Source organism: Corythoichthys intestinalis, chromosome 1 (assembly GCF_030265065.1).
Source record: "Corythoichthys intestinalis isolate RoL2023-P3 chromosome 1, ASM3026506v1, whole genome shotgun sequence".
NCBI lineage: Eukaryota > Metazoa > Chordata > Actinopteri > Syngnathiformes > Syngnathidae > Corythoichthys > Corythoichthys intestinalis.
Genome location: NC_080395.1, coordinates 63,703,816 through 63,728,573, shown reverse-complemented (window position 1 = coordinate 63,728,573; position 24,758 = coordinate 63,703,816). Strand labels below are relative to the sequence as shown.

Below are 24,758 nucleotides of genomic sequence, written 5' to 3'. Positions count from 1 at the left end.
ACCAAAATCTCACTCATACTTACCAATTAGGATGATAACCACAAAAGCAGCTCTCATTGTTGACATTTATTCAGTCAAGAAAAAAAAATGAACAGAACGAGTCCACTTTGCTTTATCCTGTTGTCCAAGTCACAATCAAACATCAACAGCAAGATCATCCGTCCAAGACCTCGTGATATTTGACTTCCATGACTCTGCGGTGCCTCTCCACCCGACCTGCAATTTTACTCCCACAGCTACGTAATCAAGGAGGGCACAGTGTGAATAACATGGTTAAGACAAAGTTGGTGCAAAGTGAGGGTCACGAAACACACAAACCGGAATTGGGCGGTATGACATGAAATATTAACCATGTTGATTGAAACCGTGTCGTTGGAAACCTGAGTCACGCAAAGGGACACCAGACTAGCTGCGCGACTTACATGACCTCTGCCTCAAGGAGTTCATGATTAAGACATAACACATTGTCATTAGGACACACAGTATAAGGGTGAGATTGGAGGCCAATAGTCCTTGAGATTATGGTAAATTGTGTACACACCTCTGAAACATTGAACAGGTGGACGTGAATCTACAAATTCACCTGTCAAATTAAGCTTGGCAGTGGAAAAGATAAAAGTTGCATGTTATTTATTTTTTAACCTGTCCTGTTCAGCTTTTTGACACAGAGAATGGAAGACTAAGTGCCCGGATTGTCTGAACACTTTTAATGTTTCACATTGAGAGTCTGACATACTCCCTTTGTGATCATTCAACATACCTCATTTATTATGACAAAACATCTCATTGTTGTTCTGTTCCTAATCCTTTTAAAATTAAATGTCCTTCTTAGATTATAATGCGCTTCTTTCTTTTTTTTTTTTTTAAACCTGTCCTGTTCAGCTGTTTGACACGGAGAATGGTCTAAGAAAGTCTAAGTGCCCGGATAGTCTGAACAGTTTTAATGTTTCACATTGAGAGTCTGACATAATCCCATTGTGATCACTCAACATACTTCGTTTATTATGACAAAGCAGCGAACAGGAAGGGATTATGGGGGAAAAGAAGAAAAGAAACACAAGAGAAGAGAAGAAACACAAACAACAACAAGAAATACAGTGCCTTGCAAAAGTATTCGGCCCCTTTGAACCTTTCGCCACATTTCAGGCTTCAAACATAAAGATATAAAATTTTAATTTTTTGTCAAGAATCAACAACAAGTGGGACACAATCGTGAAGTGGAACAAAATTTATTGGATAATTTAAACTTTTTTAACAAATAAAAAACTGAAAAGTGGGGCGTCCAATATTATTCAGCCCCCTTGCGTTAATACTTTGTAGCGCCACCTTTTGCTCCAATTACAGCTGCAAGTCGCTTGGGGTATGTTTCTATCAGTTTTGCACATCGAGAGACTGACATTCTTGCCCATTCTTCCTTGCAAAACAGCTCAAGCTCAGTGAGTTGGATGGAGAGTGTTTGTGAACAGCAGTCTTCAGCTCTTTCCACAGATTCTCGATTGGATTCAGGTCTGGACTTTGACTTGGCCATTCTAACACCTGGATACGTTTATTTTTTAACCATTCCATTGTAGATTTGGCTTTATGTTTTGGATCATTGTCCTGTTGGAAGATAAATCTCCGTCCCAGTCTCAGGTCTTGTGCAGATACCAACAGGTTTTCTTCCAGAATGTTCCTGTATTTGGCTGCATCCATCTTCCCGTCAATTTTAACCATCTTCCCTGTCCCTGCTGAAGAAAAGCAGGCCCAAACCATGATGCTGCCAACACCATGTTTGACAGTGGGGATGGTGTGTTCAGGGTGATGAGCTGTGTTGCTTTTACGCCAAACATATCGTTTTGCATTGTGGCCAAAAAGTTCAATTTTGGTTTCATCTGACCAGAGCACCTTCTTCCACATGTTTGGTGTGTCTCCCAGGTGGCTTGTGGCAAACTTTAAATGAGACTTTTTATGGATATCTTTGAGAAATGGCTTTCTTCTTGCCACTCTTCCATAAAGGCCAGATTTGTGCAGTTTACGACTGATTGTTGTCCTATGGACAGACTCTCCCACCTCAGCTGTAGATCTCTGCAGTTCATCCAGAGTGATCATGGGCCTCATGGGCAGCGCAGCCCATCCCTCCTCCTACAGCCCAGCAAAGGAGCCCCCCCCCCCCCCCCCCCCCGGAATCCAGGGTGGTCCCCCGGGCCACCCGCGCACCCATCTACCGGCCCTTGGGGATGGCAAGAGGGGACGCACCACCAACCCCACGCCAGTCCCCAACCCTGTCCGCCGACCCGGGCCACGAGCCCCCGCCGCAGCCCTCCAAAAGTTGCATTTTAAGTTCATCCTGGAATTTCACTCAGAAGCCCGATATGAGTCCTAAACTTTTTGTTTAAACTGAAGGTCTCTGCATGTCGACAGTAAGTTTGTCCTGATTACATATTTTTGCAACAGAGTTCGATTCAGGCCATGTCTACATCTTGCAGGTCCCCCCACCCCTTTTTTTAAACCAAGGATCCTGCCCTAATATTTCCGGAAAAATTATGTCTACATAAAGACGTTTGTAGAAAAGGAAAAAAAAAAAAAAAAAAAAGCTTCCACAGCCAACCGCATTTATTCATTTTAAGCAGATTTATAACAATGCGTGAAAAATAATGGTATTACCCCCACTCTTCGCATGCGTTCTTTAATATGAAGCACAGCAAGTTTGTAAATAAATGGAAAAAAGCACCTGTCTAATCCAAATGTAAACATTGGTCTAATGTGAGACGTAGGGACGAAGTTTGTCGCAGTCAGTGCAGTTTCCAGTTAAATCTTCGGCTATCAGTGTCCACATGATAGCGCTACAAATGCAGAATTTGCACATCTTCATTCTGGACGAGGTTTTTAAGAACCGTTGTTTAAATGTGCGTGTGGATGATAGGCCAAACTGTAGAAAAAGTTCCTTTTTGCCAAATATCCTGCTACGTGTCGACATGGCATCAGACTCACCTGATTTTGAGGATTTGCAGATGCTGAGTACCGATCTGATACCTTAGCAATTTATTACAATTTTTTTTGTTTAACAATAATATGAAAAAGCTATCTTCATTACCATAGTCCAATCTTCCCAAAATGTCAACTATGACAAAACAAACGTTTGATTCTTTTGACGATATCCTTATACACCTTTTTTTGTTGCTTTGTAGCGCTTTAAAAAAAAAAAAAAAAAAAAAAAAAAAAAAGATCTTTAACTGATTATGATGTTCTAAAAAGTTACATGCTCGGGCCCAGTGATGTGATTGGATCGGGGACATCCCTCATTCTTATACCGCCGGGTTTTTATGGCTTGTAGCCCTATATTCATTAACTTTCATTGACAGCGATGGAGGTTTATCTGAAATAAGGAGGCTGGCATTGAGTGATGATGTTTAACTGCCATTGAAGGCGATAGACGTCCAATCCATTTCGACTGGGACGGCTGCCTGCCAGACCTCCCATGCAGCCCCCCCCAATTTTTTTTTTTTTTAAAACCCGGCCTTTCCCACCAGATTCTGATCAATCGGACCCGATCTCCGAAATAGTGATCAGATTGGGGACATCATTAGTCGACAGCCACCTTTTAAACTACTGAAATGTGAAGTTGCATATCTTAAGCATCCTCTTACATAGTCATGAGAAATAAAAGTAAGCACGAGACTTAACTTTAAAACTTTGTTTCAGAAATTGAATGTAACTGTATATACACTTTACAATAGTACATAGCCTAGTGGCTAATAACAAAGATGTCTTAAAACATTTTAAATACATCTTTTGCACATATAATTCTTGCAGGTAAAATAGCATAACAGATATTGAAGGGTGCAGGGGTTTAAAAAAAACACAAAGCAAATGAAGGGGAAAAAAAAAACCACCCACACAATTACATAAAAACTGTGCCAAATAAAACATTCAAGTGACAGGCTGCGGCGACCCCAGACAGGGAAAAGCCTAAGGTCACTCCTACACTTGAGAAAGACTTACGTCTTTGCAGAAAAAGTGCCTTGATCAAACATTAACTCAGGACTTTTCCCACAAAGCAAACTGTATCCTCTACATGCTAAGTTTAAACAGTTCACTGACATTGTGCTAAAATAAAAAAATTTAAGAAAAAAAAAACAACTCCATCTGAAATCAATCTTCATTAATACATTTGAAAAGTAGATATGACATGCCTTTTTAAAATCAAAGATACAAAATATGTTTCCTTATTTTAAGGATTTTTTCCCCCCAAACACAATGTGGCATATATTGTATCACGCCGAGTGTACAATAAACCGGCAATGTGAATCAAATGCCTCCCCCAGAACCATCAGAAATAGCTGTGACAGAACCATTGAAACTTACAACTGTCTCGTACTCTCAATGAGGCTTGCATACTAAAAATTGGCAAACAATTGGTAGAGATATGCGCAGCATTGTGGAATCCCAAGAAGAATCTTTTTTTTTTTTTTTTTTCCTCAAATAAACAATGTTCGATCATACACATCTATTTCCGAAGCGTCCGGCTGCTATTTGTTCTAGATTTAGAGGAAGATAAGCCATCAACAATTTTACATTCATCATTTGGGCACGTGCACTTGACAGTACAAGTAATTGTTATTATGCCCTGCAACAGTTGTACGAGATATAAAAGCTCAATCTATTTTCTGGAGCGTGACCAAGTTTTGATGCAAAAGGCAAAAACAGGGACAGGTCCCTATGACAGATGGCAACTACAGCTGATAATTACCAATCTCAACAGTAGGGATTCGTTGGGTTAGAACAATCAGAGCAGAAATCATCTGACAAATTTAAAATCTAGCACAATGGTCACACATTTAAGAAAGTACTCAAATGATCTGCAAAAAAATATGCAGCCATGAGTGATACTCTGCAGAATTCTGGGGCCTGATTGTCTTTCTCGAACCTTTAAGAGGGGGGCATGCAGAAGAATGCTACAAGCTGCAAAATGAATAATATGGCACAATGAGTAACACAGAGCAATAGTGACATTTGTGCCAGCAAAATAATGTGCTTTGATTTAAATGAAATCAAAACATTAGCCAGTTATCATGAGACTATCGTAAGCAGATGGGGCAAGCCAACATACTGTATGTAGCTTGCCGAGTGCATCAATTACATCTAACTTGCACGACTGTCCTCTCTCACTGATGAAAGTGTTCTCGTACAGGCATACGGGGTAGTGAGTGAGGCTGCCTGGGAGCAAAGTATGTTGCTGGTGCCATTTGTGGCTGGCTGAGGTTGTGACCAGGTTCCAGGAGGCCCCGGCCGTGCTACATTGTCATTATGCTATTGATAATCATCACACCACAAAGACACAGGGCTGTGATTAAGACAGAATACTGGATCAAGAGTTAAAGACAATACTGATTGACAAATCAAATACGGCAGCATTGACACATATTTCAAAAATGAATGCCCTCAAACTGTAAGGTCTACAAAGGATGTATTTTAAGAGTTGTGCTGTGTCCTAGTGAGTCAAACCTGTGATTTACGCTTCCTAAAATAGATTTGACCAGTTAACTGTTAACATTTCCACAACCCCTTTTAAAACACTTCAAAGGTAAAACACTCATTTAAAACAACAAACATCGGTTTACTAAAACAAAAGGAACAACCTTGATCCACCAACAGCGGAATGCATACGATTAACAGGCTACAAAGTTTGCCGATCACTAACTTACAGAGTTGAGTGTGGCAAAGAGTAAACACAAATGAAGATTGATTTTACAGGCCAGTCTGTCCTGTGGAGACTGGAGTGTCAACAGCTTGAGCACCAGGGGGTGTGTTTAGGTTCGACACCTCAGGTTTTAGAGTTCCTCTTATCGGTTGGTGTACTGTATAAGAGCCACAAAGAAAGCACCAAAACCTTGGTTTAGTGTGGAGACAACAGCCTGCTCCACAGCTGGCAAGTCCAACAAAAAGAGGACTGACCCAGACTTCCAAGTGTTTCTATACACGCGTACATTTTAGAAAATGTCAACCAGTTCTTTAAAAACTGTCTCTTTTGAACCGATAGTGTTTTTTAAGCAACAGAGTTTTAAAAAAATGAAAAGAAAAATGATGCAATGATAATGATTGAAGCGGCTTTTTACAAACACGGTTTTCAGTCCTTCCTTGCAAAGCCCATCTGAGACACGAGTTCAATCAGGAGGTAACATGTCGTGAAGACGAAATCTCTCCCGAACATGTGGCCGCACATCCTCATCCTGTTGAAGAAGTACCAATATGAGTCAAGATAGAAAAAAACTAATACTGTATAAAAACAAGTCACTCCTCAATTTTGGTATATAACTGAAACAGACTTCATAATTGTATTGACGGGTCACATCCTTCAGCCACTACGCAACGCTTTCAAGTAGTGGGCTGTCCTACAGTCCGCTTCAGTTATTTGCAGTTAGTCAATACATGCAGGGACTAAGCCTGTCGCAATATGCAATAATTCCATTTATCGCACGGCAAATGAAAATGAAGGCGATAAGTTTTCCGCTGCGATTTATCGCCTCGCGTGGACCTGCGTGCGCGCGTGCGGCAGACATACTGTTAAAAGTTCGACTTCCTTGTTACCAATTATGCAAAATGCATCTTCGTTCCAGGTACGGCAAAAAATAGTGCCGGAGCCAATCCGTTCCCATTATATCCTATTGTTCAACGTATACCGGCCGCGTCAGTGCTCCGGATTGACTGCGGACCATCTCCGGCGTGGTTTAGGCAATTTTTTATTTCTGCCAGAGACGCATCCGTCAAAATAGGCGGAGCCGTGCCTGGAGTCAACAGCCCAGTTGCTTATTCGCGGTTTAACCCTTCGAACATGGACGAAGAACGCTCCATCATGGAGGTGGAAAGTCACAAAGTGATTTATGGTGCAACAGATCATCATTACAAGGACAACATTAAAAAGGAGGCTGTATCGTGTCCTATTATGTGCGTTTTTCTTGCAATCAAATCAACCACACGAAGTGCTGACAACTTTGTTTTTTATTAACACACGGCGCTAACACTTCCTCAACCTGTGGCTCTCGGCACGCTGTGCCGCGTACATGAACAAAACAACATCACCGTTGCGTTCAGGATGCCTCGGAAAACATCCAATCAGAATATTACACATGGAACGCCATAGCAGAAGCTATGAGGGGAAAAGTTTTCATTTGCCTAAATGCTTAAGTTATTAAGTGCATTTTAGAATTTAAGAGTAAACATTTATCGCGTTTAAATGGGTGCTTGATCTATTAATATATACTGTATTCTCACTGTTATTGTAAATTGGTTTAAAAAAATGGGGGGGTGCAATAATATCGCATATTGCAATAATTTATGAGATAAATTATCGCACACTAAAATTTGTTATCGCGACAGGCCTAGCAAGGACCCAATGCTAGACTTAGGCTGGAAAAAGTATGAAAGCAGTACCGCATACAAACAGAAAGGATTGTCTCAGGAGTGATTTATTCGAGGATACAAGGTTATTAACACAGTATATTTTTCGAACCATGCATGCATTTCGAAACTTTGTGAAAAAAAAATCAATGGGAGAAATTAGCCGCTACAGCAATGGCATTATACTTCGCAATATTTACGTAAAATAACTGCTAACTGCACGTTTTTTCTGCTTTCAACCATGAATTGAGGCTTTTTTACGTCCATATCTATAAAGAATTCAGGGATTTAAGCATTTATTCAAAAGAATTTTCAACGGAAAAAGTTCTTTGTTTACATATGGCGGCCGCCACATTGACTGACAGACTAGCATTATACTTCGACATATTTACGGAAAATAAATGCTAATTGCACGTTTTTTTTGCTTTTAATCAAGAATCGAGACTTTTACGTCCATATCTATAGAGAATTCAGGGATTTAAGCATTTATTCACAAAAATTTTCAACGAAAAAAGCTCTGATTCCACTCGGTCAGCTTTGACGGCCATGCCAACAATGCAGGCCCCCTATTAATCGGCCCCACGCCCCATCAATATCATTATGAAGTCTATGACTGAAAAAGAAGATGAAAACCTAAATACAAAAACAAATTATACCTTGCAAAAAATTAAAATTACTAGGGATGTCCTGATTCAATCGCGCCATTTTTCCCTGTGGTTTGGAATTGCATGAAAAGGATCGGGTTTTTAATTCTAAAAAATATATTTATGTTTTAATTAGAGCTGTCAAATGATTAAAATTTTTAACAGAGTTAATCACAGCTTAAAAATTAATCGTAATTAATCACAATTCAAACCATCTATAAAGGTGATGGCCTGGCTCAGTGGTACAGTACTTGTCCCCCAACCCAGAGGTTGTGGGTTCGATTCCCTGCCCTGATGAACTCGCCTAAGTATCCTTGAGCAAGACACTGAACCCCACATTGCTCCTGGTGCTGCTTCACCATTAGGTAGATGGCAATGTAGCAATGGTAGATGTAAAGCGCCTTGAAAGGTGGAAAAGCACTATACTGTATAAGTATAACACCATTTACCATGAAATATGCCATATTTTTCTGTAAATTTTTGTTGGAATGGATAGACACAAGACGGATATATACATTCAGTATAGCGTACATAAGTACTGTATGTTTATTATAACAATAAATCAACAAGATGGCATTAACATTAATATTCTGTTAAAGCGATCCATGGATAGAAAGACTTGTAGTTCTTAAAAGATAAATGTTAGCACAAGTTATAGAAATTTTATATTAAAACCCCTCTTAATGTTTGTTTTAATAAAACTTGTAAAATTTTTAATCAAAAAATAAACTAGTAGCTCGCCATTGTTGATGTCAATAATTACACAACGCTCATGGTGCTGAAACCCAAAAAAATCAGTCACACCCAAGCACCAGCAGAGGGCGACCAAACACCAAAAAACACAAGCGACAAGTGGACATGACTAGAGGTGGGAATCTTTGGGCACCTAACGATTCGATTACGATTACGATTCAGAGACTCCGATTCGATTATAAATCGATTATTGATGCCCCCCTCCCCACATTTTTTATTTTTTTATTTTTTATTTTATTTTTTATGTTTTGTATATTTGTTCCAAAATTGTTCAAAAATCCTCTCAGGCTAAATAAACCAAACTACTATTTTAGTATCAAGTTACCGGTTAAAAACAGTAAATAAAATACTCAAGTCCTGATTCTGTATAAGCAGCTTTAAACTATATCCAATTAATTTAATGTTGTGAATCAACCGTTAAAGTTGTTAAAATTGCGCCCGTTATTCCATAATTTCCCTCATGTCTACTTTCGACATGTGAAAGTTTTACAACTGTTTCATCATTTAAAGATAGATTCAAGTCAAGATTTTGCCGATTTAGGGGTATTTTAGATAAAAAGTAATTAGGTTCTCTTCAACAGAGCCTTCTAGAGAAGTCTACTGCTTTAAGATGGCGCCTGTTTACTAGCGCGGGAAAGTGTCATTTCACATCTAGTCTATATATATGTGATATCTACCATAGCCGTATGTTGCCGTATGTTTGTAGCAACTAGCAACTGGGCGCTGTTTGTAGCGGCTGACGGCCACAGTCAGGTATTATTGTTTTTTTTTTTTACCTTGTGGCATTAGCTGCCCATGATATTTACTCTCGGTCCGTTCGTCATTGCGTCCCGAAGACCGCGCTGACAGCTTTTTATTTCTGCTTTACCTGGTATAATTCAATAATCGGAATTTGGATGTTTGTGAATCGTTCTCGAATCTTCCACGGCCGAATCGCGAATAATCTAAGAATCGGAAATTTTGCACGCCTCTAGACATGACACTGTGCTGTCATTTTAATCTGTTTGAGCAGGGCATGTGCGTTAATTGCGTCAAATATTTTAACATGATTAATTTAAAAAAATTACCGCCCGTTAACGCGATAATTTTGACACCCCTAGTTTTAATGCTTCATGCTAGTACAACCTCTCACTCTCCCTCCTGCTGCTTTTCTGATCAGCAGTGCAGCTGGAGTTTGCAAGTTAACGATGATTGACAGGTTTGTAGCTTTGATATGGCAAGTGAAGATGATCAAAGGCACGAACGTGTCAATCATCGTTGTCTAGAGGTTGTTGTCGGCTGTGTGAGCATCAAAGCGTGAGTGAATTTGAGTGGAGTCATTCATATGAATGTTATGGAGGGATTAAAAGTATGGCGTTAAAGTGATGCAATGAAAAATGTGGGTGCACCTACATTTTGTGCACCTTAAGAAAAAAGTTAGGTGCACCAGTACAACAAATGCAAAAAGTAAGTGTGAAGCCTTGGCAATACATATCGCAATGTTGATTTTTTCCAATATCATTCAGGCCTAATTTTAATACATTATACACATACATATATACAGTGGGGAGAACAAGTATTTGATACACTGCCTATGGGTTTTCCCATTGGCAGTGTATTAAATACTTGTTCTCCCCACTGTATGTATATATATATTCTTGAAAAAGCATAAGAGGAAGTACTGTAAATAGTACAGTACTGTAACATATATAGAACTTTTGTTCAACAACAAAAAAATTATCAGCAGATTGTCAAAATCTGGTGACTCGGACGTAAAAACATGCGATCGGGACATCCCTACAAATTACAAGAAAAAAATTCTTTGTGAAACTACAAGTATTTTATGCAGTTTGTCATAATTGTCTAGTGCTTGTCATTTCTTATGTGTTGTTTTAGCAGATTTTAATCAGTTAATCAAACCTTTATATTTGTGATCCACCAAATAGTTGATGGCTGAAATATTCTGTCCGAAGCGTGACTAAACATTCTCTTTTCATTTTCTGGATATGAAATACTTTTTTTTTTTTTTCCATTGCTAAACTGAAACAACAAAATAGAATTTAATTACGTACATAATACCATAAACTCTGTACGGTCACCTCACTTCTTTTTTGGTTAAACGTGACCTTGCATAGAATTCCATTTTCCGTCCTATCGTTTCATGCAGAAAATATATCAAAATGGGCAATCAAGCATATCTGGTACCAACACCTGCCAGATTACTTGGTTAAAATGTTAAGTTACGAGATCAAAGCATCTTGTTTTGGGCGTGTTATTTTGATGAAAAAAGTATTTTGGACTGAAAACAAAAACACACTCTTAGTCACATTTTGGTTAAAATATTTCAGCAGCTGAATACATCACTACAATAAATAAGTAAATAAATAAATAGTTACGATGGCTGACAGATTAAACAACAAAGACCTCTTACCATCTCAACCAGCTTCTCAAGGAAGGGTACCAACTTCAGCAGCTCATTGTCATTCCTATCCATGAACCAGCTCTCAATGGGAATTCCATTGGACAACTGTAAAAATAAATGTTTTGAAATGAAAACAGTCTTTGTGCTTAACAATGTAATGTCACACAAAATAGATAAAGGAAACATTGTACATTGTCTAAAAATGTTGATTTTTTATTTAAAATTAGTTAAAATTTGTCACAATATCCAATTCTAGTCCCTAGCAGTAAGATGGTATAAGAATTACAAATAAAAAGCTTCTTATATGCAGTGTTCTTCGAAAATCTAGTTCACATTGAAAAAAACAAAAACAAAAAATTGAGCCATTCGCTGCACGGTCGGTGATCTGACAGAACAACTGCGACACCAAGTGTTCTAGTAGAGAACAACAGCAGGGGGCGATTATGTAGTAAAAGCAAAGCATAACTTAGTATATCAACCCATAAAAGGATCACAACGCCAGTCTTGGAAGAAACTGGTTACAACAGGGAGGGGATGTGAGTGGGACTAAAAGAAAATGTGTGAATACGTTAAGAGGCTCCCTCAACCCTACTCTCGACTATATCATTGTGTTATGTACTTAGTATATTGCTTATGTATATTTTGGCAACAGAGCAAGTAATTGTTCCCGTTTTGTAAGGATACTAAAGGTGTTACGATACATCAATCTGGACAATATGGACTGGTTGAGCAATGATCAACTGAATCAATGGAAATATCAATCAACATTATCTTTTAGATGGAGTTTTTTTTCCCCAAACGTTTGATATGTTTCTACAACAAAATTGTAAAAAAAATGTTTAAAGTAGGGCTGCAGCTATGGAATATTTTAGTAATCGAGTATTCGACTGAAAATTCTATCGAATAATCGGACAAAACTTTTTTTTAAGGTAAAGAGCAATTATAAATATACATGAGAAAACAAGCCATTTCACCTAATATGAAACTATTTTCAGACAATCAATGTCTTTATTTTTGATGTACATTGTTGAAAACAGCCAACAATTGCATCTCAGATATAACTAGAAAAAAATAAAAATGACGGTTTTTACTCAAAAAACATCTAGAGCTTATAAAAAAACAAATACATAAATAAATGAAATCTTATTTCTTACCTAAAAATGTCATTAAACTTACATCACCTGATTTAAGTTTAATGACATTTTTAGGTCAATAGTGTGGTGTTTTTCCCCACGTGTATTCATTGATTTTTCATTTGTGTCAAGGTATTTTAAAGTTCTAGTTAAGTTTTAAATTAGTCTAAACTGTAAGTCCTGATAGGATTTTGAGTTTTTGCAGGGTTCAAAATAAATGTATGATACCTGAAAATTGACAGTTAGCTTTATTATGTTTTTATTTTACACCCTCATTACTCTAGAGCGCTGTATTTTATTTAAATTAAATAAAGCCTGCATGTATGGCACGTTAGCCACGCATCGACAGTAATAATAATAGAAACCTAGCCCTCCACAGGGCTAATGTTATGTTAGCAAGGTACAGTAACGTTAATCTTATTTATCAGCACTGAGAAGTCTACTGCTTTAAGATGGCGGATGTTTACTAACGCCGGCGAGTGTCATTTTGCATCAAGTTCCATATACATGTGCTAACACCGGCGAGTGTCATTTTGCATCTAGTTCCATATACATATGACATCTATGAGACGCATCAGACCCTACCTGCTACCACAGTAGCATCATGCAGGCGTTGTATGTAGCAAGTTTGGCATAGTTCGTAGCAGCTGATGGCTGCAATCAGGTATTATTGTTTCTACCTGTATAGACGTGACGTCAGTGCGTTATCCTGCATTAAAAGTAATCCGGGCAAAATATGATGTTTAGAGCTGCCAAAATTAAACGATTCATTGAGGCGAATAAAATTATTCGTAACAATTTTTTAACTCGAGTTATTCGAGTATTCGTTTCAGCTCTAGTTTAAAGAGCATAAGACAGGAGAAAAAAAAGTCTTAAATGGCATTATTATGAGAGTTAGAATCCTATTTTGAGACGATTCGACTATATACAACAATTTAGCAAAGCGCAGATGACGAGAAATTAGTCTTTTAATCTGCCGGTTAGCCACGCCTACCATTATAGGGCTTTAGCGTCCCCAACAGGTGGATGTCGTCAGCAGTAGACTGGGCTCATCGGTTTTACTATTCAGCCCATTGAGGGGGAATTATTCAGAACGAGGAAAACGCGACGAAGACAGCCGCAAAATGTCATTGTTTCAGTCTCTCTACTCCAATATTTTTATAGGATATTCTTTTTATCCAAGTATTTTCCCCAATTGCTAAATAAATGGCATGGTCATGACAAATAACAGTCTTGTGCTAAATGGAATATGAAATAATAAAAATGCATTTATTCAGGACGACATGGCAAAATTACTCCATAATGGTCAAAACTGTCGACTTCACCTTTACTGTCGCACCTCCCAAACAATATTTTATGACACCTAAATCGGACATATGTCATTTCCCTTCCCACACCGGCTTCGGAGAATGTAAACAAACCAAAAGGCTTGACAGGTAGCCGACATGCTAACCCGAACCGAGTGATCTTTCAAAGTCTTCGAAGCGGAAAATCACACATAACTAGCCTGGATTTATTGACATGACGACTGGGTTGTCGATTGTCTTTGCGGATCGGCAAACTGCCCGGCGGAGAGCAATTTACAGTTCGTTCTCCAGAGGAGGGTGCCTGCAGTTGTTGTGCAGCTAACGTGCTGCTAATGTGCATGAGGAAAGCTTTTTACATGCCTATCAATGATCAAACGTAAGTAGTTTATTTTATTTTTATTTTATTTAAAGAAAGTTTGTAGTGTTTACTATGTAATCGTTGTATTCGTATTTGACATAATACAAAACAAGATGTTTACTCACTTCCTTGTAAGTCCAATGGTCCCACAGTAAATATCCACGGTGAATGGGAACCTTTTGAAACTCCAAAAAGGCGCATACGCCTCTCCCTCATACAGAATGATTTTTCTGCAGCCGTTTGGCTGGCGTGATGCGAAAAATAAACGTATTAATCCGCAAAATCAGCTGAATCCTTCGTCCTCATACACACCAGTACACTGTATAGTGAAGAGGACGTCTTCTACCGTACACGTCACAGCGCCCTCCTCCTCAATGCAAGACCGAAGCCGGAAGTCACTCATTTGCATGGCGCGGGATTAAAAAAAAACTAAATGAAAATAGCGATCGCTTCCACACACATCCAAGCGGTCCATATCATTCAGGAGCATAAAATACAGCGTGTATTATGAAATAAACATGCTTTTTCGTGTCACATGTACTTTAAAGAAGGGCTGTCAAACGATTAAAATGTTTAATCGAGTTAATTGCGTCAAATATTTTAACGTGATTAATTTCAAAAATTAATTACCGCCCGTTAACGCGAATATTTTTACAGCCCTAGTTTAAAGTGTTAGTTTTTCCATTGTTTAAAGGTTAAATGAAACAGATTGTCAAATTTGTACATGTCGTATAAAAAAAAAAAAAAAAATGTAAAAACGATTATTTTTTGAGAAGATGTCGATCAAATAGCAATATTTGACAAAGTAAAATGTTTCCTTAGGAAAACCATTTTTTTAAAAAAATATATAAACTACAATGAATACCGTAATTTCCCGTATATAATGCACACTTTTTTTCCCCAAAATGAACTTGTAAAATCCTGGATGCGCATTATACACGGGTACAAGGATGGAGACAGAAAATTACGGTTCATGACGTCACCATTTTGTTTCGGTAATACTTCACTCTGATTGGTCGAATTTCGTCCGTGTTAAATTCTGCTTTTTTTCCCCCCACTCTTCATAAACCACAGAATTTAGTTTCTTGACCTCATTTGAGTGAACATTTATTACAACTCGGCAACTCTGACCATAACATACGTAACACAACACTGTGTCCGTCATCTATATCCATCCCTCGAGAAAATCAAACCCAAATAACAATAGTTCCAATTGTTACAGGTTACAGCGATGCACTCTTTCCGATTTTAGTCCTCACTTTTATTTTACCGTATCAATCCATGGAAGAAACATTTATTCATCATGATGAAACGAGCAAGTTATACAGCAGCCTTTAAAAGAAAAGTCATATCCGTTTTGTTTTCTCCTGGATTCTGTTAAGTTGGAGAAGTTGTCAAATCATATTACCGTACATATTGTTAGTTTACGGTAATTATTTGAACTACCAATGTGCTATGCTTGTGCCGTGTTTCACCAGTCAGTAAAATGACATTTTTGTATCTGTACACGAGCTCTGTTTTCTTGTATTTTTCCATTATTGGTGCTAAAATTAGGGTGCGTTATACATGGGTACAATAATTTTCCCTAGATTTTACAAGCAAATTTGGGGTGCGCGTTATACACGGGTGCGCCTTATATTCGGGAAATAACTGTATCCGATTTTGTCTGTCTATTCACCTGGTATGCAAAGGCTTGTGGTGAATTGTCAATGATGATGGTCTTTGAGAGATCTCTGCCAAGAATGTTGAGATCCTTGATGTAGTTTCCCTGGACACAGACGCAATGCTCCCGAAACAACCTGTGTCTACAGTTTACAATGAGGAAGGAAAAAGGGATACATTTACAAGGACAGAAAACAACGCCACGTGCATGTCATCATTTATCCTAAAATGATTTATAACAAAGAAAAAGCATACCTCACTAACTGCTTCTTAGGGTCCAAGATGTTGAGGAGTTTGTCTGCATACACCTTTTTAGAAGCTGTAAAAAGGATGATCTGGGAAAAAGGGGGGGGGGGTATTATAGTCTCAAATTCATCTAGTAAGAACAAAATAGTAACAGGCTATAATTAATTACCTCATAGATTTGAGACATGCGTTCCAAAAATTCTCTAAAAAATGGTCTCAAGCGCACATACACCTGCAAATGACATGAGAAATACTTTAAAATTACAGATACAAACTGTCACTGTGCAAATTGTGACACATAACAACAGGTTTGCATATTGAAGTACAGATCACATATGAATCTTAGATGAGGGACAAACAAAGAGCAAATCTAAGCAGTTTCAAAATGTGGATTTATTTCACTTGAAAACTGAATAGAGTGTCAGTTACCTGGTAAATCACATCCTGAAAGAGAACAGGGAAGGTAAGGGCAGCATCCTCCAGCTCATTTAAACTGCAGTGAACCAGCGTTTCATCCTTTAAAAAAATGGGAAAAAGTACAAGTACATGAACACATTGAAAAAGTGAAATATAAAGAAATATGCAATTAAAATCATTTTGTAACTGACCAGATCAAGGACCAGAGAGAATTCCGGTGTGCTACGAGTCTTCAGTGGAAGGGCTGGTTTCCGAGTGAGCTGCTCTTCTGTTAATGGAGGGACATGCTTGATGAAGAAATACCTGAAGAGAATGACATGAAGCATGGTGTGAGGGATCATAAATGCTTGTTCAACCAAACCACCAAAGTGTTGAAGGGCATGGCAAGAGAAGTGTCAGGAACTAAGTGTTTAGTAGTATTGTAGTAAAGAATATGAATGACAGCAGGAAAAGGAGTCAAGTCTGCAGGAAACAAAAAAACTGGCCGCACTTGGCTAGCCTGATCCACCGCTGTTCCAGCTATAGAGTCTGGCGACCAATGAGCGGATCAAATTTCCAGGGCGGAGCAAGCCATAGCAAACAGACAGCGGAGTGGACCAATCAGCGACGGGCAGACGTGACGTTGGTAAAGCGACAATCCTCGCGCGGCGCGAACGGAGAACGGAGATGTTTATTTAACATGGTTAGCGCGAGACAGCCTGTTGTCAATGACTTGTGTCTATGTGTTTTTGTTCATTTAAAACTGATTTTACCGTGGATTGGAACATATTCTCGGCTCTCCTGCTCGCCATCTGTGTTGTTGTGGAGACGACTTCCGACGCGGAAGAGTGACGTTGCTCGTTAAGAATACGTCACGCAAATGAACAAATTTGATCGGACGGATGATTTCGTACTGGCCCGAGAGGCCGTTAGGGAGGTGGGTCCCAGACTATTCTCACAGTGTTTGAGAAATACAGGAAGAACAGTCACAAGCACTTAGCTAGTCCAGATCAATGGAAGGCCAATCAGCTTTTAACGATAGAGGCCAAATCACGACTTCCAGGACAATGGCTGAACAATATGTTAAAATAATGTAATTGGGATTTTCTTTTTTGTTAAAAAATATCTTGATGGTAATTTATCATGTTATTTTTGGGGCATAAGTTGGTTATCTTCATTATTATTTTTACGCCTAAGTTAAAATGTTATATCATCTAAAGTTGCTATGTGCTACTGAGAATGCTCCCAAAACAAAGGATTTAAAAGAGAAACAGTGACACACACACTGTAACAACAGCGCTTTTTGTATATCGGCTCGTATTCTGACACTCCTCCCTCCGCAAATGACTGACATACATATTGGACCAATCAAGTAGTCCAATTCACGAGGCCAAGGCTAGGTCTAAAACAAATTGATTTAAATACCAAATCTTTATTTTGCTTTTGAATTGAAAAATGAAAAACACTGGCGCATACAGTATGTCCCCCCATTCAACTACGTAAGGGCGACTATTTTTAACGTTACTTATAGCATGTATAATCAAATACACAGCCAGTGTGGTATGCACTTATACCCATGCCTCTTCTCCCAATTTATTACCTGAAACCTTTCTGTCTGGCCGCATATTTAATAAATTTAAAAAACAACCACAGAAGGAATGTTTACTGTTGTACAGCATTAAAAGACATTTAGATCTACCCTTCTGCATGACCATGTAGCCTTTTTTGTTGCCCCTGCTTGACCAAGTAGCTGAACACAAGAGGTTGAAAAACAAAAATAAAAGAAAGCAAGGAACTAAACCCCTTTGCAAAGGAACGTGTTTCGTCTGGTTCTCCGTGTGGGTTGCACCGTAAAATACTGTATATAGCAGAGTGTAAATCAAATTTCTCTCGTGGGAGTCTAAGTGTAACAGTCTTAAAAGAAAATGCAATAAAATGTTTCCTGAATCACGGCACTCTTTGGCAGAAACGGAAGCAACTTTAAGCCAGATGATTTGTACTGTTAGTTATTTTAGAGAGCTACAGGTTTGTCACCAAATATTGAAGACCATAATTTTCCACTCACGGGTCAAAGACTTCCCAATCTTCTTCATAAGATGTTTCTGGATGCACTGCAGTGTGAGGAGGGTTCATGTATGCCATATCTGGACTGGAGCCTGGAGCTGCAAGAATAATAAACATTGTGAAACGTTTTATTCAATCAGAATGGTAAATGAACAGTACTTATATAGCGCATTTATCTACAAGGTTACCATGACTGACGCGCTTTATATTAGCACACATTTACCCGTTCACGTCACATTTACACACCAATGGTGCTGGTGCCATGCAAGGCGCTGCCAACCCATTGGGGGCAAAATAGGGTTCAGTGCCTTGCCTAAGGGCACTTCGACAGTGGGCAGTCGTGGCCGGGAATCGAACCGCTGACCGTTCGGTCCAAGGACAACTCCAGCTACCAACTGCGCCACGACTGCCCGAAGGTGGTATCAGCACCTTCATGCAAAGGCAGTCACTACATAGACAGAACGCTCTTTAAAAGCCATCTGACCCACCAGTGAGCGGTGGAAGATCATCACTCTCTCGATGTTCTGCTGTGGTGTACCCATCAGGGATGTGAGGAGGACGCAAAGACGGTAGCTGGGATACACTTGAGTAGAAGTTAGTGGTGGGACATAGTTCCTGTGTAGATGTGGATTTGCTGGCAGGCGTTTCGACAGTTTGTTCAATTTCCAGCTGCTTGACTATTTGTTCAGCCTCCAAAGCCTGGTCTGGAGAGTCCGATCCAGATGAAGCTGTTCAGACGAAAGTAATTCAATGACCAGGTTATAACTAATAATTCTAAATTTAGGATGACACATTTGTATGACCACACAAAATGTTAACTTAATAGTAACGCCATTTCAGTACGAAAAGTAAAAGTTGGTAGGGGTTTGATTTAAGCGCAAGTTCTTAACTCTAATCATCCATGAATATATTTGATTAAACAGCGAATTGAATTATGTCTCTGATGGCATAAGCCTACCAGTTTTGGCTGGTGAGAAGAAGTTGAAAACAGGAGAGAAAATGGTCCCAAGAAGTGTTGTCCTAGGAGGGCTTGTGGTCACCTCTTCAGTTGTTGTCTCCTCCAGACTGCCATTGGGTTTTTCCTTACTCCTGTCATGATTGGTTGCCACTGCAAAGCATCCAAAATGTTTCAGATAACACTGAAGAAAGTACTTGAGAAATAGTAGTAACTATTCCATTTTGTTTATTTCTTTCAACATTTTCTCTATACCACTCACATCCATTGACGGAGCCTTTTCTGCCAACCCTATGGGCAGTATTGGAGTCTGGAGTTGAGGTGATCAGATTGTTGTCCACATCACAGTGTAGACGCGCCTTCTTGGCTGGGGTCACCTTAAATTCATCAGGAAAGACACATGAATTGCCCGTATTTATATTCTAAGGAAAGAGAAAAGATATCAAATGCACCTTTTTTTAATATGTGGGGATGTCCCCTATCCGATCACGTGATCGGAAATGGGGCCATTTTTCTGAGGGTCGGAATCGGGTGATAAGGATCAGGTTTTTAATTAAAAAAAAAAAAAAAAAAAAAGTACATTTTTTTTAAGGCCTAAAAAGTAAAAAAAAAAAATCCAATAATACAATGGCATTGCTAAAAGAAACAAAAATCTATAAGTTTCATACTCTGCAACACTCTCGGAAAAAGTGGAAGAGGAAGTACTGTGAACAGTACAGTACTGGAATATGTTTGGAAAGTTAAAAAATTAAAAGAAAAACAAAAAGAATACTTTTTCGGTATTGGAATCGGACTTGGTATCGGCAGATTGTCAAAATCAGGTGAGTGACTCAGATGCAAAAAAATTCGATCGGGACATCCCTATTAATAAGTATTTGAAATAAATCTGTCCGTACCACTTATTTTTTTTACGTTTGCTGTGTATGGAAAATTCAAAATTTTTTCTTTCTTAATATTAGATGATAAATTGAGAAACTCATTGCACACCGTGAAACTGTACTGTAGCTGTAGAAAAACCTGCAAATTAGGAAAAACTTCGACAACTCATTGTGGATACATTAATAATTGGTAGAACTCTGAAAAAGCATAGTGGTGTCATTTTGTAAAATAAATAACCATAAGCGGACCATCTTAAAAGACCTTTGTAATACACTAAACTCTGACGCTTATTTCATAGTGCTAGATTTGAAAAACATACCTGAAAAATGCTGCTTTTTGCACAAGACAATGAGGAACTCATGTGTAATACAGTTTTACAAGGAATAAAATTATGCAACAGTAAAAACTAAATTGAATATTGAAAAGAGCAAATTAACCTGGAGGCTGACATTTGTTGCAAAGAAAGTATATCCTTTTTACCTTAACAGTATTTCCTCTGATAAACTTTTTGATCGTTGAGAACAAGCCCCTCCCACCACTGGTAGGCGTGTCCTCTTCTACTTCGGAATGCCGTCGCTTGGCTCTTGACGGGCGAGTTGGCAGACTGGGGATAGGCTGCTGAGACGCCTTACGCATTCTCAGCCTCATCGTTGTAGCAGTCACATGTAAGGCTTTTTGAGACAGGAAAGAAAAAAAAAAGTTAAACAGTAAACAGGAAACGGGAAAGTAGTAAGAAAATTTGCAAAAATGAATGATTAGAATAAAACTGCAAATACTTTTGGTGTTCCAGCTGCGATATACACTTTGTGTGCTGTAGGTAGTAAGCTGCTCTTTGCTGGCCAAGTTTTCCTAAATATGCTGCCAAATTGATTTTCAATGTTACTACTATGATACGATATTAAATAACAGCATAACCTAAAGGTATCTTTAAAATCAAACAACCACTTTTGTGATTTTAAAATAACCAAGCATAACGGGGTGTAGCTTTGTATACTTTAGTACGACTGGATCGGCTGGCTACAAACATCTGGATGTATTCAACATCCCATTTCACTTACATCACAGCAGCCGCAGCTGGCTTAACTTTCAGTAGTACACTCAAAACACACCACAATAGATCTTTCACTGTACACATGCCTGATGATTTAGATTGAACATTTATTTCAAATCAAACATGGTACTTTACATTGAATTTCCGATATCAACCATGTCTGGAACCTTTTTGCCACTTGCTCACTGATATCGTGCACGTGGCAAACTCAAGACGGACAACACAAATTGTGGGGAGAGCCCAGCTTCTTGTGCTTGCATAAGAGCAGCTGACTGGTAATGTGTCTGGGCATATCCAAAGGACAACCCAGCAATTCATACGGGACAATACAGTAAAAATAATCTGTTTCAGCTTTTATTTACATACAGCAAATGTAAAAAGCCGACAAGAAACTGTGTCTTTCCCCTATGAGTGATGCCTCATTTTGTAAAAAAAATGTTTATCCACATGTTACACCAATGCATAAACAAAACCTTAACTCATCGTCCGTCATTGTTGGCACTAGACGTCTCATCCATTAGAGTGGGAGAGGCTGGCAGCGAATCATTGCTCCCAGCCCACCCAGTCAAAATAGATTGGACGATTTTCATGCACGATTTTTAAAAATCGTTTTATTACATCCATATAGCACATGATCTCAAACTTGCGGCCCAGGGGCCTATGGGACAATATTTTGTGGTCCCTATTTGACATTCAATTGTAGTATGTGTTCCACAATAAAAATAAATAAATAATAAGTATAAAGGTAACGCTTAGTTTTAATGGTCCCCAACTGTCGACCAGTCACATGTATTCCCTTTCATCTAACCCTATACCCTACCACTCTCGTTATGCTTTCTACTTCCATACAAAATCAATGTTCACAAGACATTAAATTTTTTTTTAAAAAGACACACACAAAAAAAATTTTTTGTACGTAGAAAGCAAGACGAGAGTGGTAGGGTTTAGGGTTAGATGAAAGGGAATGCATGTGATTGGTCGACAGTTAGGGACCACTAAAAGCCAGCTTTACAAAAAAAAAAACATACGTACATAAACAATTTGAACCACAATTACAGAATTAAGGAATCCATTTTGGCGGGAGGAAAAAATGAATTATTTAACTTATTCACTACTAAGAATGCCAGAGGACAAGCCCTTGTTTAAAGTGCTACATAATATTGTGTTCTATGGTTATATGAACACAGAATTTACAGAAAGATTAGATTCCCATCTTTCATCATGAAAAAAGATTTGTTCTTCTGTTTTTCATTCTTTACTTATGAGCAGTTGAACAACAAACACCCTTGTTTATACACCTTTGGTGGTGAATGACTTGAATAGTTATAAATATATATAAAAAAGCTAATTAAAAAGACGAGTAATTTAAATAATCTAAATAAAATGAAATCAATTTAATAAACACTGCAATATATTGAAAATAAATAATTTAAATACGTGTGGCCTGTGTGCATTTTGCTCTCATATTTTGATCGCTTCCAGCCCCTTCCAGTTATGTGTTTTTAATAACAATAACTCATATCTACCAACAGACATACTCCAACTTAGGCTGGCAGTGAATGAGTTGAGCCAAAAATAGCTTTTGAATTCATGTCCACTGAAAAAGGGTTAAATGAATTGGACGTCTACCGTTGTGGATGACAGGCAATGAGTTAATTGAATTAAATGCGACTTGTACTAACAATTGGCATTCTTCAGCACTAAGGACTTTTTACGTTTAATGAGCAATAACGTTCAATTTTTCGAGCTCTATATAATAAACACCAGTAGTATGACTGTATCTGTCATCAATATGGGATTATTCCGACGCGCAACAATTATGCACATAGCGGTAGCTGGGGGGAAGCAAGCGAGCGGGAAATAGGAAAACGCTTCAAACAAACTGGCTAACTGACATTAGCCGTGGCAACACCGAGCCTCGGAACTGTAAGGTCGTCTAAAAAAATTACTCGAATCACAAATGCCCCTGTAGCGCGGAAAACCCCTCAAATCCCGACCATTAGTCCTTTTTCATAAATTCAGATTTCCAGCAAACCTCAGATACCCGGCAAAGCACAGTGAATCGTATCAGGTACATTCAGCGTCCATAAGGACAGTGATTGACTTTGTGCGGGACTGCGTTTTGCATTACTCTCCCGACAAGATGAGACAAATTTATTACAATATGCATAGTGTATAAGGTATGACTTGAGGGAAGCCCAAGCAAACTATTGTGGCTATTATTAAGCAGCTACAAGCGCGAGCAAGCCGATGCGGCATTGCGAGTTAAACGACCTAACAGTGATTTGGGTGACAAAACATTCCGCAGTCAATGACAACCAGTTTAAATACATTGGTAGGATTCCACTCTATGAATTTGCAAGTGTTATAAGGGCTGCTGTCAAACATCCAAAGTGCGTCTCCGTACAACTCCAGGAAAATCCTATCATTGTACAGTATTTCGTATGAAGTGGTACAGTATAACCAAAAACAATGCAAATGACCGGATGTTATTTAAATCGTCAGTTCAGCTAGACATACATCGCATGACAGTAATGACTTAAACACATTAACATTGTAAATATCCCTATAAACCAGCGAAGTTCAGTCGTGGAATGCATCAGCTCGCGTTCACTACGGCAAGTTACAAGACATACAACTGCAGAACGTGAAAACTATCCGCCTTTTCCGCATTAACGCGTTTGCGTAATGCAAATGTTTTTTGTCACTGGTGGATGAAGCCAGTGACGTTAAATTTTGGCCACAGTAGCCACAAATTAGCTGTATCCACAGAAGGCCGAAGTTAGCTTCCCGAAGCTATGGTACTTAGCTTAGCATATTTAGCATAGAGCCAGCTTGGCTTCCTAGAAAAAAATGCTTCAGGCTAGCAGATGTGCACAGGCAGGAAAGGAAAATATTTAGCTTGTCGTTGGCCAACATTACGTAAAACACGAGGCAAATGTGAAAATTATGGCTGGCTACTTACTGTACGTTGTCCCTCTGTTGTTCGAAATAACCGTTCACGATCAAAGAGCCATTACAGCAGAGACGGCTGTTTTTCGTGTTGTTGGGCTAGATTTCTAATCTACTCAATAGCTGTCTCTGAAATGACACACCGCTGTTAACAGGCGCCATTTCCCGCCTCTGCTCAGGCTCGGCGAGGTAAATACCCGTATGGACACAGACACGCCCCCTTACCTCTCAAACGCCAGCCATTGAAGCAGCAGAGGCACAACAAGTCTGCAGTGCAGCCAGGAGGAGCGCTTATAACTTGCATCCACAAGGTTATCTATTCAACACAATAGTCGACTCTTCACGGGAAACCGAGGTCATATCGCGCAACGATTCAGAGATAAGATCGTTTAAAGTATTAAATACGTTTTGACTCACAAAAAAATCACGCCGGTTAAAGGTGACCAATTGTATTTTTTCCCCTCCGTTTTTTTAAACATCGTTTGATGTTGTTGATTCGGCTTTTGCAAGATACTTGTCGTTCAATATGTCCAGAATGTAATTTTCAAAGTATTTTAGTAGTGGCCTTTCCAGATTTGTT

General features: G+C 38.7%; 1 protein-coding gene across 1 annotated transcript; it reads right to left on the bottom strand.

Moving 5' to 3' along the window:
• Positions 1–4,400: 4,400 nt before the first annotated feature.
• ctdspl2b (CTD (carboxy-terminal domain, RNA polymerase II, polypeptide A) small phosphatase like 2b) lies at positions 4,401–24,376 on the bottom strand. Its single transcript, XM_057851383.1, has 13 exons — positions 24,192–24,376; positions 20,656–20,846; positions 19,559–19,673; positions 19,300–19,449; positions 18,830–19,069; positions 18,343–18,439; positions 16,490–16,601; positions 16,311–16,397; positions 16,051–16,113; positions 15,891–15,970; positions 15,652–15,778; positions 11,185–11,280; positions 4,401–6,209 (listed from the first exon to the last, which is right to left on the bottom strand). Exons 2-13 carry the CDS (start codon positions 20,821–20,823, stop codon positions 6,144–6,146), a joined length of 1,401 nt encoding a protein of 466 aa, XP_057707366.1. The 5' UTR covers positions 20,824–20,846; positions 24,192–24,376; the 3' UTR covers positions 4,401–6,143.
• Between the last annotated feature and the right edge of the window lie 382 nt (positions 24,377–24,758).

What these genes read in the sequence shown, in the direction of transcription:
- ctdspl2b (XM_057851383.1), bottom strand. Translation starts at nt 20,823, where the DNA reads ATGAGGCTGAGAATGCGTAAGGCGTCTCAGCAGCCTATCCCCAGTCTG. An exon ending in CTTCTCACCAGCCAAAACTG is followed by an intron (nt 19,070 to 19,299) that starts GTAGGCTTATGC and finishes TCGTCTGAACAG; the next exon opens with CTTCATCTGGATCGGACTCT. An exon ending in GCATGTCTCAAATCTATGAG is followed by an intron (nt 15,971 to 16,050) that starts GTAATTAATTAT and finishes CCTTTTTCCCAG; the next exon opens with ATCATCCTTTTTACAGCTTC.